Raw genomic sequence first — 13863 nt, 5'->3', positions numbered from 1 at the left:
GGAATGACCTGAAGCTGAGTCAGAGGAGGATTAGGTTTAGGAAAAGGTTCTTCCCCCAGAGGGTGTTTGGGCACTGAAACAGCTCCCCAGGGCAGTGGTCACGGCACAAAGCCTGACAGAGCTCAAGAGGTGCTTGGACAATGCCCTCAGGCATGTGGGGTGACTCTTGGGGTGTTCTGTGTGGGGGCAGGAGTGGGACTTGATGACCCCAATGGGTCCCTTCCAACTCAGCATATTCTATCATAGCTCTATGATTTATCCATTTCTAAATATTAGCTAATAATGCATTCCAAATATACCTATACAGATGATTAGTAGCCTTTATATCTTTCTAGACATAGGTAACTTTGAGACTACCACTTTAACAATACTTACCAGCTGTTCCTGAGAAGGAGATCAGCTCTCTATTAGCAATTCTTTCTGCTGTTCCTTTTTTTTGTCCAAGAAACAAATAGTAACTTTACAGTCATTTTAACTTTCTAAATTACTTATATTCTTGAACCAAAGAAAAGATCAAGGACAACAGAATTGATAAATTGCATTTATAACAGTTGTCAGGGTTTTTTATATAAAGCTCTGAGCAAAATAAGTGAAGATGATAAATGAAAGTGCTAGTAACTAAAGAAAAAATTACCACTTTCAGCTAACTGAAATTCTATGAAGTCATAACTTTGGCCTCAGCAAGGAAAGAGACAGAGTTAACAGGATTACACTGGAGATTCAGAAGAGGGAAACCGAAATTTCTTCCAAAACCTGTCAGCTAGAGTAGAGATTATATTCTAAAGCACCAAAACAGATTACAACTGAGAACACCATAACACAGTGGTGACAATACCAATGGCTTTGTCTTGGACAGCTGACTAATCTGACTAGCCCTGAATGGAAGCTCAGCACTGGTTTGAGTCAGAGATCCAGGTGACCACCAGGAATTGTTGTGTTTCTTTATCTTGATACTGGATTTTTTGTTGGTATTTTTTAAAACAAAACATGTAAAAGATACAAATTTATACCCACCAATGCTACAAAGTTTTATGGACAGATTAACAACAGACTTTATCTGGCATGAAAACCCCTAAGAAGTATAACATGAATAAAGAATTAGACCAACACTTGTGTACAATTTGACCTGTCTTAGAGGCCACTTAATCACAAACAAAAGGTTAAGATTACAATTAAGACATGGAAAACAAACGATTAACACTGAAACATTGAATGGCTCACTCAGATTTGTATGGGTTTGCATTTAACCACAGATTTCTGTAATTTGTCAAGCATGTCTGTGACTGAGAAATGCATTAATTTCTTAACATGGGACAGGTGCATAACACATTAAAATGGCAATGTTGTTGAATATCTGTGTATTTGTTAGTCTGCAAAATGATGATAGCATTCACCCTATGTACATTGCTAATTTATGCTTTATCATTCATCTCATATAGTCAACAATTATTGTACAGGAGAAGTTACTCTGCTAATCAAACCATGCCAGGTATCTCTTATCAAAACCCTACTAGTAATTCATTTCAGGTACTCCTGGATCTAAGATCCCTTTCCCCTCTTTTTTGTGTGTTTACATAACACAGCAGAAGTAATGGAGTGTTTAGCACAAATGGGACGTGTCATTTCATGGTACTAAAACAGCATACCAGATAACCAGCAAGCATTTTGTTGCACAGCCCTAAGGTCACACAGAGAATAACAGAGAGATAAACATAAGCCAAAGAGAAAGCAAAAATTAAAGTAGCACAAGATAGAAAACAAGGATAAAAATAAAGGCTTGCCAGCACAAACAAAAGGTTTGGAGCTGTTTGAGCTGTGCTGGCAACCACTCCTCAAACTCTGAAAAGATGTTCACCTACCAAGTCACAACCACCAGCAGGAAAGATTTTATATCCAGTGAGATGGCTTACAAATAGAGGAATTTGCTCCTTATTGGTGGTTTTATGGCATTAATGACAGACACTTCATGCTTCTCTCACCCTTGCTGTGATTCAGATGAGTCCCAGAAATTTCAGGAAATCCACATTCATTTTCTTACATAATACTTAGGAATTTTACTATTTTTTATAAAAATCACTGAAGAATTCCAGAAGAAACAACTAGGATTTCAGCTGAGAAATAAAATACCACACGAGTACACCCTAACAAATGCTGAAGGACAGGTAATGCTGCATTGGCTAATGACAGACAATGCAGCTACCACATGGAATACACTTTATCCTACAATCACATACAGTCACAGATGGCACAACTGGTCACATAGTTCCATTTTTAAATCTTTAAGATCAGACCTTGAACTGCTCTGGTTGTTTCAAAGCAGAGGCAGTGTAAATTTCAATCCTTGCAAGGCACACAGCCAGGGCAGCACTAGGAGTGGCTGCCAGGAGAACAGTGGCTGAAGGCTCTCCTGATCTCTCACGGCCACCTCAAGAAAGCAGACAGCATGTCCACTGAATGGTGACCCTACCATGGGATATCCCTCTGTCTTCTGCACATCATTTCCTGAAATGGGTTACCTCAGCTGAGCTGCCTCCTCCTCTGGCCACTCTGTATGAAGGCCACAGCCTTACAAACCTGTTTCACCAACACTGGTAAAAGTTTAACTGCTGATGCTGTCCATGACTATGAGCTACGTCTATCAGCAGCCTATAGACTGCTTGAGGGCAGACTAACCAAAAGTGATTTTTATTTAAAGCTTTATGGGAAGTCAGCACCAAAATAAAAAGTATTTGTTGGCTGGTAAGAGAAATGTAAAGAGGTCACATGTGCTGAAGGAGGCCTGAGAGAAAGTGCCCGTCTGTCTGGAGAGGGCTAGATGGTACTGTAACACCTGGACAAAATCATTACTGATCAGGACCTTGGAATGCTGCATCCCAAAGAAGTCTGACAGCAAAGAGCGGGGAAGAGTGGAAGGAAAAGTGTTAGATGGCAGTTTCTGAGCTGAAAAATGATGATGAAGCTGAAACAGAAGTCTATTGAGTCACTACTTAGAACTTTCTGAAATTTTTTAAGGTCTGAGTTCACAAAGGTCTACTTCTAGCTAGGTACCAAGTTCAAAGTTTTTCTTTGCTTCAGCATGATTTTTTCAATCAACTCCAAATAATTTTAAACATTTAACATCTGTTAAAGAATGCTTGCATTGGTTTGAAAGGAAACAATCACCAGCTTTCACAGAATTCAAATATTACTAAAATTGTGATGACTATGAGGACAAATGCTGCTTTCATTTATAGTTGCTCATCTCCAATGTCGTCAGTGAAAATGTACTGGATGTTGAAGAAGGAGCACATTAAAGTATTAATTTGGATATTTATATATACAGCCTATGATTGTACAAAATACTGTAATCTGATTTAGCATGTTCTACAGGTGCCAGGAAAATAAGTTATAATAGTTATTACATTATGAAACTGAATTTAAACTAAGCCACCCACTATAAAAAGCATGTGAAATACGTACATTGAAAGCTTGCATAAATCCTAGTAACATATATGCATTGGGGCTTTTCAATACCCACAGAACAAATTATTTTCTTACACACTCAGTTTAATAATCCACCAGATTTCCCATTCCAGCTTTTCAGTATGTCTTATGTAATTACTTGGGACACAGAAGAATGGATACTTTCCAGACTTGTGCAGCTGCAAAAGCCAGTGCTGTAACTCAGAATAACATTTATATTTATCTAGTTATGCATACTAATTCACAAAGCCGTAACTATCTCAGGATATAATTCAGATGCAAGAGAAACATAATCCTCAAATGTGTATTTTCTTTTTTTTTTCCTAACATGTCTTTCCTCTAAATCATTCCTAAATTTATTACAATAATCAGAGGGATTTTCTATTTTGAGTAAATAATACCCTCCAGATAAGGACCATGACTCAGAGAAACAATAAGCCACAAACAACAGCCAGAAAAAAAAATCTCTGGCACCTTGACTGCTTCCCAGATTGCAGTGTTATTAGAATACACATAATTGATGCGTAGCAGAGCCAGTAATATCATGCAGCAGACAGCTTCTTATGCTCACTGAGAAATTAACTACTTCTGCAAATGTGGGGAAAATTAAGGGGTAATTCAGGTTAAAAGATCCCCACTTAGGTGTCTAGATACTCATGTTTACACACTGGTTAGGTTTTGGATAGATCACTTTCTGCAGTGGGGGCAGCATTCAGTTTCCTCAACACGGGCTTCTGGAGCTCTTTGAGGTATACTGCAATATCCCAACTGGCCTCTAGCTGCAGGTCCAGAAGATAATGAGTCTCTTACAGATTTGGTGTCATCAGAGAGCTCCACACGTCCTGCATACTCTAGGACACCTCAGATATCACTCAAATGCCACCTGTCTTTAGGAGACTGAATCAAAAGACCTATAGTAGTTGTTCAATCACCAGCAATGTTTCGCACTGAAGCAGAGAGATAAGTCAATTAACCATCTATAGAATAGAATATTTGAGACACTTTAAAACACCTAAGATATCCATATGGAAATACTCACATGGGTGTCTCACAAATCTCCAACACAGATGTTTATGTTTAGTTGAGTGGAGTGAACCTCCAGTAGCTAGTCAGTTGACTCACAGTCCTGGCTGTACTAACCGTATAGACTAAACCTCTCTCTTTCCAATTATCAGATTAAAGGGACAATTGAGGCAATTGCATAAGAACTTAGCTCCCCATAAGCACAAGGATTTAGGTGTCTTAACTTCTGAATCTAATCACAACTTTCCCGATAATTATGGAACTATGCATAAACACAGTTATTATCACAAAGCTTCATCCCTTGGTGAAGACTCCACTGCTACACTTCTCTGTTCAGATTTTCCCTCATTTTCAATCTAAGTGAAGAGAAAATATAACTTGAGGTCTAAGTATGTACAGTCTTTGGAACTTCTGTACATTCTGAACCCAAAGTGGCCATATGTGGGTGACAAACACACCGAATTGCCATATTCTTCAGAGGAAGTGGCATAGCAGGACATGTCATGCAAGCACAGACTAGTGCAGAGTGTGTGTCTTACACCACTTTACAAATCCCTTCTGATTCAGTGTAGGTAAACTGCAGACATTAGTAACAAAAATAGTATAATTTTTTAAACATCCTATTTTTCAGTTACTTCATATGTATTGAATAGGCTTAAGATTTAGTCAAGCATCAGTAGTCATCCTTAAAATTATTTTTTCACCAACATTTTAAGATATAATTTTGAAAAAGAAGGTCACCAAGATGGCAAACCCCATACTGGGGGGCATCAAGTACAGCCCAAACAGCCAGTAGGGAGAGGCAATTATCCTGCTGTACTCGGTGCCTCACTCTGAGAACTGTGTGCAGTTCTGGTCTCCACAGTTTAAGAAGGGTATGGAGGTCCTTGAATATGTCCAGAGATGAGCAACAAAGCTGGTGGCAGGGATGGAAAGCATGTCCTACATGGAGCACCTGAGGACTTTGAGTTTGTCTCGTTTGGAGAAAGGAAGGCTGAAGAGTGACCTTACTGCTCTGTAGGGAACTAGAGGGAGGCACTGAGCTCTTTAAAAGGGAACCCATCTTTAGAAAAGGAAGAAAAGACAATGCTGGGAACTATTGACTCCCCTCTGTGCCTGAAAATATCATGGAACAGATCCCAGGGAAGTTGTTAGGATGCCCCATTCCTGGGAATGTTCAAGACCAGGTTGGATAGGGCTCTGAGTAATCTGATCTAGTTGAAGGTGTCCCTGCCCCCAGCAGGAGGGGTATGAGGTAATTCTCACAGTCCCCTTCCAACCCAAACCATTCTGATTCTCTTCTCCCTGGAATCTAGTCACTGGACACGTGGGAATACTTCAAAACTGTGCTGGAGACATTCCTTGAGAGTGGTCAGACATTGAAACAGGCTTCCTAGACAGGTGGCATTTGGAGAATGCCCTAAGCAAGATGCTTGAACTTTCAGTCAGCCCTGAGTTGGTCAGGCAGTCCCACTAGATGAGTGCTGTACTTCTCCACCAACTGAAATATTCTACTCTGACAGATCTGCAAGATCTGAACTGTACTTGCAGACATTCAGTTGGTAATTTGTTATTTGACAAGTAGTTATTTGGGTTAGGACATAGTGAAGTGTGTTTTGGCTACAATTTAAATGCTTCAACATATTTCATATGGAGCTGACTACCTTTCAGAGGACAATCCTTGCCAGACCCATTCACCTAAAGAAGGTAATTTATATAAATTTGTTTTCCTTGTCATCCTTTTTTTACAACTGGTAGCACTAACATCTGCTATCACTTCTTACAAGCACCTAAAATCATACCAGATGTCTTGTGCTTCATCTAATGAAAAAAACTAACAATTTCATTATGCAAAAGCCTAATAATCAGGTTCAGAAACATAAAATACACATCAAGTAAAGCTTTAACTTCCCCTAACAGCTTCTATTAATAAGTTGTTAATAATCTTTATTTCTTAAAATAGAGCAACTTTCAATCACAGCTTAATTCTGTAGGTCATGCTTTAAATATATTTATACCCAGCCTTTTTTTTCCTCTATATAGCCATATGGGAGCAAAGACATGAAAAGGGGAGCAGAAGGAGCTCCAGGTCCTTGCTAGTGTTTTCTCCTTTATTCTACATGCTGGTTTGGGTTAAGATGTGCACTCTGTCTAATCATGTCTTTGCTTCTCATTAGGATTTGCAGTAGGGTATATTAGATCCTAGCATCTCTTCTGGCTTTTTAAATTTTTTTTTTCTCAGTCATAAATCCAATGTAGAATCCTGCTTTTTCTGTGTGATCTTGCAAATTTCTGATCATTTAAAATGCCTACACAGCAGGGAGTTCATCGCTAACAATGCTGCAGTCACTAAGGGAGAATTATCTGTCATCTGAATTACATCATCTACAGCCAGGGCCATTATGCAAGCCTCCTTTTGAGGAGCAATTTAACACCACACACTGTAAGGCTGCATTATACTGTACACAATCCCACCAGTGTACAACAACCAGAGTGCCACCTAGTGTGACCCAGGCCACCATCACTGGGGTAGAAACAAATGCTGACATGGGAGGAGGCTGAGAGTACAGCTTGCTAAAATACCCACAGCGGCAGATCCTGAACAAAAAAATATTCAAGGCTTTTCAATATATTTTAATACTTATAAAAAGGAGTCCATAGAATAAAACAAGAAGGATATGTCCAAATGCTGGAAGGAATACATCAATTACTGTCTTTAATGATGTTCAAAACTGAAGCTATTTTTCTCTCACTCCACAGACAGGAAATGAGCAAACAAAATCTTGAGATTCAGTTTGCATCATGAAACAAGATACATTATAAAAACCTTCAGAAACACATTAGAGAAGAGATAAAATCCATGGAGTCCTTCTGAGTCAACATTCCTCACCAATCTGCAAGAATCTGACCAAAATCATATAGTCAAGCAAAACTAGGCTTACCTGAAAGTGCAAAATTATGGTCCATATCAACCCCAAAGTCAATTTGGGATTCCCATCTGTTATATCATCATTTCTGATGTTAACCAGTTTCACCTGCCATCACAGAAAGAAAATACAGGCAAAATTGAAATAATTATGCCACAAATACATACTGCATTACATAGGCATGACTGTAAAGGATGCCCTACTCACTTCCTGAGCCTACTCTGCTGAGTTTTTTCAGCTCTCAAAAGCAGAAAGGAATTGCATTCTGCCTGTAAGTGGCCTGCCAGGAATTGCCCTCTCCCACTCACCCTGGGATGAGGACATTCCTCAGCTGTCACTAGGCTGGCAGATCTGCTCCCCATGCCAAACACCCTTTGCCTCAGCTCTTGTCAAAAGGGTAAGGCAGGACAGAGCAGGGTAGGATAACATGAATATAATGATCTGTAGCTGCTGTATCAGTCCCAGGGCAGTGCTGACACTGGGAAGTTATCACTGCCATTCTTCCACCCTACGCTTTCCTGCACTTAAACAAGGATTCAGCAGCAGGAGTACTGGCCTGCTAAAGCACAGGTCTGGCTTGATAAAAGTAGGAATTCAGTATCACATTTAAGTAAACAATGGCTTTAGAAAGACAATAATTATCATAGTACTTGATGCTGTACTTATTCATAGTGCTATAAAAAACGGTTAATAGGATTAAAACAAGAGCTGCAGTTAATTACACTCCCATAACCTCACAGAGTTCAATAATTCCAGCTTTTTGTTTAATTTTGTTAATATATGTAATTCCACTATATGTATTATGCATCCATATAGCCTAATAGTTAAAGATGACTCAGCTGAAAGACATTATGCTTTTAGCTTACATTAGTAAAGTTTCATGCACATGCTTTTCAACATATACCCTGTTATCAACTGAACAAGCAAAGGCATGTCCTTCTTTTGATCTGCAGGCATAATCTTAAATATTTGGACGGGAAAAAAACATGCAAAACCACACTCTCTGCAAGAAAGACAGTGTATTCCACAGTTTTTTTGTTTATTTCTCAAGTCAGGTTTCAAAATTATCAATATATAGTCTCTCTCTGCCCTAAAATCACAATAAAGTATTGTACTTGGAGGTTACACTGCCAAACCGAGCCAGTTAACCCCTAAATACAGTTAGAAACACCTACTAGAGGGCTGAAACTTTTATAAACTGCAAGCCCCACTGACAATTTGCCAAGACCAAAGCCCTACAAACATTTTGTACACTAGAATACAGCCATCTGCAGGAAGCTGCAAGGCTAAAGAGAGCACAAAAATCCTCCGAATCACAATCAACAGCAGCACGTGCATGTTCATAGACACGAGGATGACACAGCTCTACACCTCCTGCATTTTAATCCACATGGTCTGCCATGCATAAATAAGGCATGGTGCAGCACAAGTCCTGAGGTCCTGCTGCATGAAAATGCCATTGTGACTGTCAAGTAGCATTCATTTACTTTGTAGTGTACTGTTCATTGGCTTACTTAGCTTAACAGGAAAAGTTTGCTTTGAACTCAGCAAAGGAGGATTTTGTTCTCAGTGCACACAACACCATTCACTGACCCGAAAGGCAAATTTGAAATTTCAAAATGCAAAACGACCTCTGGTTTCATAACAAAACTAAGTATCTGTTTATGGTTTGCTACCTCATGTTCTCTCAAACCTTTGAAGTAGCAAAAACAATTTTTTTTTAAAATCAACCAACCAGAAAGCATATTTTCAGTGTCAATTCATTGGGATGTGATGGATAGGGACTAACAGTTTTTCCTTCCATGTTTTGGATTTTTTAAAAATTGCCATTTTGTAAAGGGAGAAATCAAGACTTCTGTAAGCATTTAAAAGATATTGAAAAGTGGAAAGATTCACAGTAGCAGAAATGCAACAGTGTAGATTTCCAGTGTCTAGCTAAAAGGAGACACAAGTGAAATTAAGCCTGAATCTTCCACAGCACCCAGATAGCTCTGACATCTCCCTAATTGGTCTAAAAAGACCAGTTTTGCTTTAATCAGGATCAAAGTTTGAGAAAGTTTTCTCAAAACATATACAATCAAAACAAGGAACTCCCATACAACATTCTAATAGACTCAAATTGGCATTTGCACTAGAAGTTATATTGCGAACAAAACTGCATACCACCTACTGTCTGGGCAGCATGAAAAACAGTTAAATTCACTAGAAACAACTCCTAAGGATGTCACTCATAATTTTCTCCTCTTTAATAGCATATAGCACATGGAATGTGCTGTTATTGCTCAGGGAAGGGTGGTGTAAAACTACCTTTCCCACATCTCTCTTAACCATCTCAAGCATGACATAAAGCTGAGCCTACATGGCCAGCTGTTAGACAACATGGACAAGAGACAAACCAGGACAATTTTGTTACTTATTATCTACAGGTGACATAATTTCCATTAATTCTTTTATTTTTATTATTATTTTCACCATACCTGGCGCTTTTTCAAATAGTCAAGTGCAATTTGGACGTTCTGCAGTCTGTGAAAACGCATCCGACCTTTTTCTCGGGGCTACAAGTGGAAAACAGTAGTTGTGAGACTTTCTCATCAGACAAAAGAACAGGCTGTTTTAAATACACCATGTAGAACATTTGAAGCACTGCAGCTTTAATGAAGTCAATAACTTTGGTAGAAAAGTGTGCTTTAGCTATTTACTTTAACTGTAGTTATTTTTTAGTACAGTGGATGGCAAGAGAGATCAGTGGTCCCCAACAGCAACTTTGATCCATGCAGGCTGATAGCTGTTCCCTGTAAAGTACTATTAAGGCCAAGAGGACTACTACCTACAGAAACTAATCTGGAATACATTATTATAAAATATTTACAGTGTATTAAGCAAAACAAAACATAAGTAATGTCATGGACCTTTACATTGTTCTGGTAAACTCTGTGATGGAAAAGCTTACCTCTGGATGGAACTTCATGGCTTAATGGTATGACTGCATAATCATTATGATATCTATACATATTTTTTTAAAGCAACTATAAAAGATAGTACCTTCCTCCAAACAGAAAAATATAACATAAACAGTTCTGGAGTGTAAGTTTAAACTCTTGACTTGGGTAGAAAACTTCAAAGCATGAAAAGAACTAACAAAGTCACTCCCCTCAAAGCAAAGTCAGAACTATCAAAAAGAAACTGTAAAGTAAAAATGAGCAGGGTGTTAATGGAAACATGGCCAAACTGCATGCAGTTAGTGCAAAATCACCAAGAAGAGGAACCACACAGAAAACACATACTTAGCTGTCACAAATCAGCATGGGAAAGCAGTTAAATTTATACCATCAATATCACATCCAAGTCCTTCTATTCTTCCTCATTTGAGATTTTTCACAAACTCTCACAGCAGTAAACTGAAGCAGACTATAATTGCTAGAGATCAGCCATGAATATGAGTATTTCCTCAGACAATCACTGTGAAACACACAGATAAGCCCAAGCCTTCCTCAACTGCCTTTTTTCCCCCTATGGAGTATCAGATGCTTGCCAAAAAGAAACATAGGAAAATGAAGTTGAATAAGAAGCATAAATGAAACAAAAAGAATTTTCATTTCTATTACAGAATCTTCTATTTAGCCCCTTGTTTTTCACACCAATAACTCAGGATCAAGCATTACAGCCCTTGCTATCAAATAGCTTCCACTGATGGAATGAAGGACTGCAGATCTGGAACTTGGTTTTCCACAACAAGGAAGGTATAGTAAATCTCAAAATACACAGTTAGCATCTCAGAGGGGAAATATTTTTTTTTATAAAACAGTGCAGCATTTTTGGTTTATGCTGCACTCCAGAACAAAAGCATACAAATTCCACTGAAATCACAACTGCAGCACAACACATGGGAGCCAGGAAGGCAGTCAGGCCCTATGACAGCAAGTTGCTTCAGCAAATGCCAAAATGCAAGGTCTAAAAAGGCATGAAACAGCTCACTTGGACTAACAAGCACCCAACATTTTACCCTTTATGAGTACATATTTCCCTTCTGGATGGGCAAAATATAGAGAATCCATAATTCAGCACTTTTTGCAAGAAAGATAAACTCTGGAAACTATCTGTATTTTTAGTAGCCACAACACAAAACTGTCATTTAGCTTCTAATCTACCTGCTTTGATAAAAATTCTAACAAACAGATCTGCACACTGAATTACCTTATTTCAAGATATTACCCAGTATTATGGCACACACACACACCATGCACATACTAAACTGGTGCTTCTAATTAAGACAATTTTTTTTGCCATTGATTTCACTAAGAAGAGCCTTCAAGTCTTTGTCTAAATTACTTGTATATGGACAATACTGTTTGCAAGTTAAAAAAAGAAGTCTTAGTTTAATGGAATTATGGTATTTCCCTATGTTTATTTTCAAAAAATATTTTATAGTTTCATGATAGTGTTGTCCAGTATACATTTACACCATGGTTTTGTACAGTTTAATGAAAGAAAATAAATAGAAATCTTTAACATTTGCATTTTACCTTTCACAAAAAGACTGAATAAAAATCTGTCTTTATCACAGCTCCACCATAAACACACGTATCCTGATTTATCAAGACAAGTTATTTTGTCCTTTCTACAGCCCACTACTGCAGCACACCAAACTAAGAATTTGCATTAGCAGACACCACACTTCAAACACTGCATTAGTACAGTTATGGGGGTCGGCACCTACCCCCTTATCCTCATCCTCCACATCCTCATGCTGTTCATTTGCGCATGCTTCTGTTGAACTCACCAACCGTAAGGTCTTCAAAAAATCTCGCTCTCTTGGCTAATGAATACAACAGACAGGAGACAGGACAGCAAAAACACAAGACAGAGCACAAATGAAAAGAAGAGCATGAAAAGAAGAACATAATGAAGAGAACAAATACCAAGCAAGGGAAGTAATGCTCACAAAGAAAGGAAATGACACCTGAGGAGAGTGTTAGAGAATTTCAGGGACATTTGATCCTTGTTATTTGTAAGTTACTCCCTTAAATGCAAAAAGATATTAAGCATCCAATACTTGTTAAAACAAAAATCGGAAAGAAAAGGGAAGAAGAAATAGTGCATTATCCTATTAATAAAGGAAGTCTCTCTAACCACAAGAAACGAAGAAAGAAGATTGCACTCCCCCACAGAATTCACACCAGCATATTTACTAAGAGAAATACAACTTGTGTCTTTGGTATCAGATCACAGAAAATATCAAAGAAATCTACAGCAGTCAATACACAAGGAGTTAACAACCAGAGAAAATGCTAATTAACAATCTGAAACCACTGTATTATGCTCTAAAATATTACCAAGGTGTCTCCAGAAAGGACTTCTAGAAGTGAGATTAAGTTATGTCCATCTCTTAGGTCTTCATATAGGTCATTCACATGCTTTCGAACCTGCAAATATAAATGCAAAAAATAAATACAAGATCCTCGTTTCTACCTGAGAATTCATGTTCATATGAATACATATCTTTTAAAATACAGTTAAACCCCAGCTACACATCAGCATTGTTTTTTAAAATTTCTTCACTTTCATGACAAATTTACAAACGCAAATTAATTGTAATAGATGAAATTCACATCTGTGTCAGCACTTGCACACATCACACTTTATATCACTTTAATGAAAAGGAAAACAGTGTCAAGTTACAGGCAATGAATGCATGTAGCAATGAAAAAATCAGTATCTGACAATTTAAACAATATCAGATACTCCCCTATTTGGACCTAGCGACCACTATGACAACAGTAGCTAGATTTAATGAATTCTAAAAAAATACACAACAGACATATATTATCAGCAGCACACATGTTCACAGTCAGGCCAAAAGTAACACACTTCCTAATCAAAGTATCCCATCCACCAATTAACAGCATGTATCGTCACCCCAGGTTTCCCAGTACCTAGTGAGTTTTCCCAACGACTCAGACATCCACCTTACACCCCTTACACAACGTACCAAAGAGCAATGACTTTGGGTATGAACATAGAGAGGGGCTGCAGTGACAAGAGAGGCAGCTGGAAGATCCACCTTTACTGACAGGCACGACAAAACTGGGAGATATCTGTCCACTGGCCAACTTCTTGATTCTTACCATTAGCTTAAATACAACTTTATCTGAAACGTCTTCAACAATTTCAGCCAGCTGCTCTTTGAATGTGACACAAAAGACCAAATTTTTCAGAATCAGAGATTTTTGGCTTGCTAGGGCAGAGGCTTTCCAGCTACAGTTTAATGTCAGCTCCCTGGTGCTCCTGATGAACCACCAGATCAGAAACTTCCTAAGCTTAGGATAAAACACAGCCCCAGAAATTTTCTTCTTCCTCACCTCTGCTAGAGATGAGTTCTTCTCCCAATATGAGATCCACGGGACACACTCTGTCCCATATCCCATATGTCCAACATACATGTGTGATGAGG

The 13863-nt window shown here is 38.4% G+C and overlaps 1 protein-coding gene across 15 annotated transcripts in view; it reads right to left on the bottom strand.

The window, feature by feature from the left end:
* DST (dystonin) overlaps positions 1 to 13863 on the bottom strand; it is a 295125-nt gene that overhangs the window by 170487 nt on the left and 110775 nt on the right. For 8 of the 15 annotated variants that reach the window (XM_033054020.1, XM_033054008.1, XM_033054006.1 and 5 more), the window contains 4 exons: positions 12746 to 12835; positions 12130 to 12228; positions 9890 to 9967; positions 7428 to 7520 (listed from right to left, as the gene is read on the bottom strand). In XM_033054020.1, coding sequence (XP_032909911.1) covers positions 7428 to 7520; positions 9890 to 9967; positions 12130 to 12228; positions 12746 to 12835 — 360 coding nt within the window. The remainder of the gene's footprint in view (positions 1 to 7427; positions 7521 to 9889; positions 9968 to 12129; positions 12229 to 12745; positions 12836 to 13863) is intronic. The other 7 variants (XM_033054011.1, XM_033054013.2, XM_033054012.1 and 4 more) reach the window with 1 other exon arrangement.

Source organism: Catharus ustulatus, chromosome 3, assembly GCF_009819885.2.
Source record: "Catharus ustulatus isolate bCatUst1 chromosome 3, bCatUst1.pri.v2, whole genome shotgun sequence".
Taxonomy (NCBI): Eukaryota; Metazoa; Chordata; class Aves; order Passeriformes; family Turdidae; genus Catharus; species Catharus ustulatus.
The sequence above is the reverse complement of the archived record's forward strand: the minus strand, read 5'-3'. Positions and strand labels throughout refer to the sequence as shown.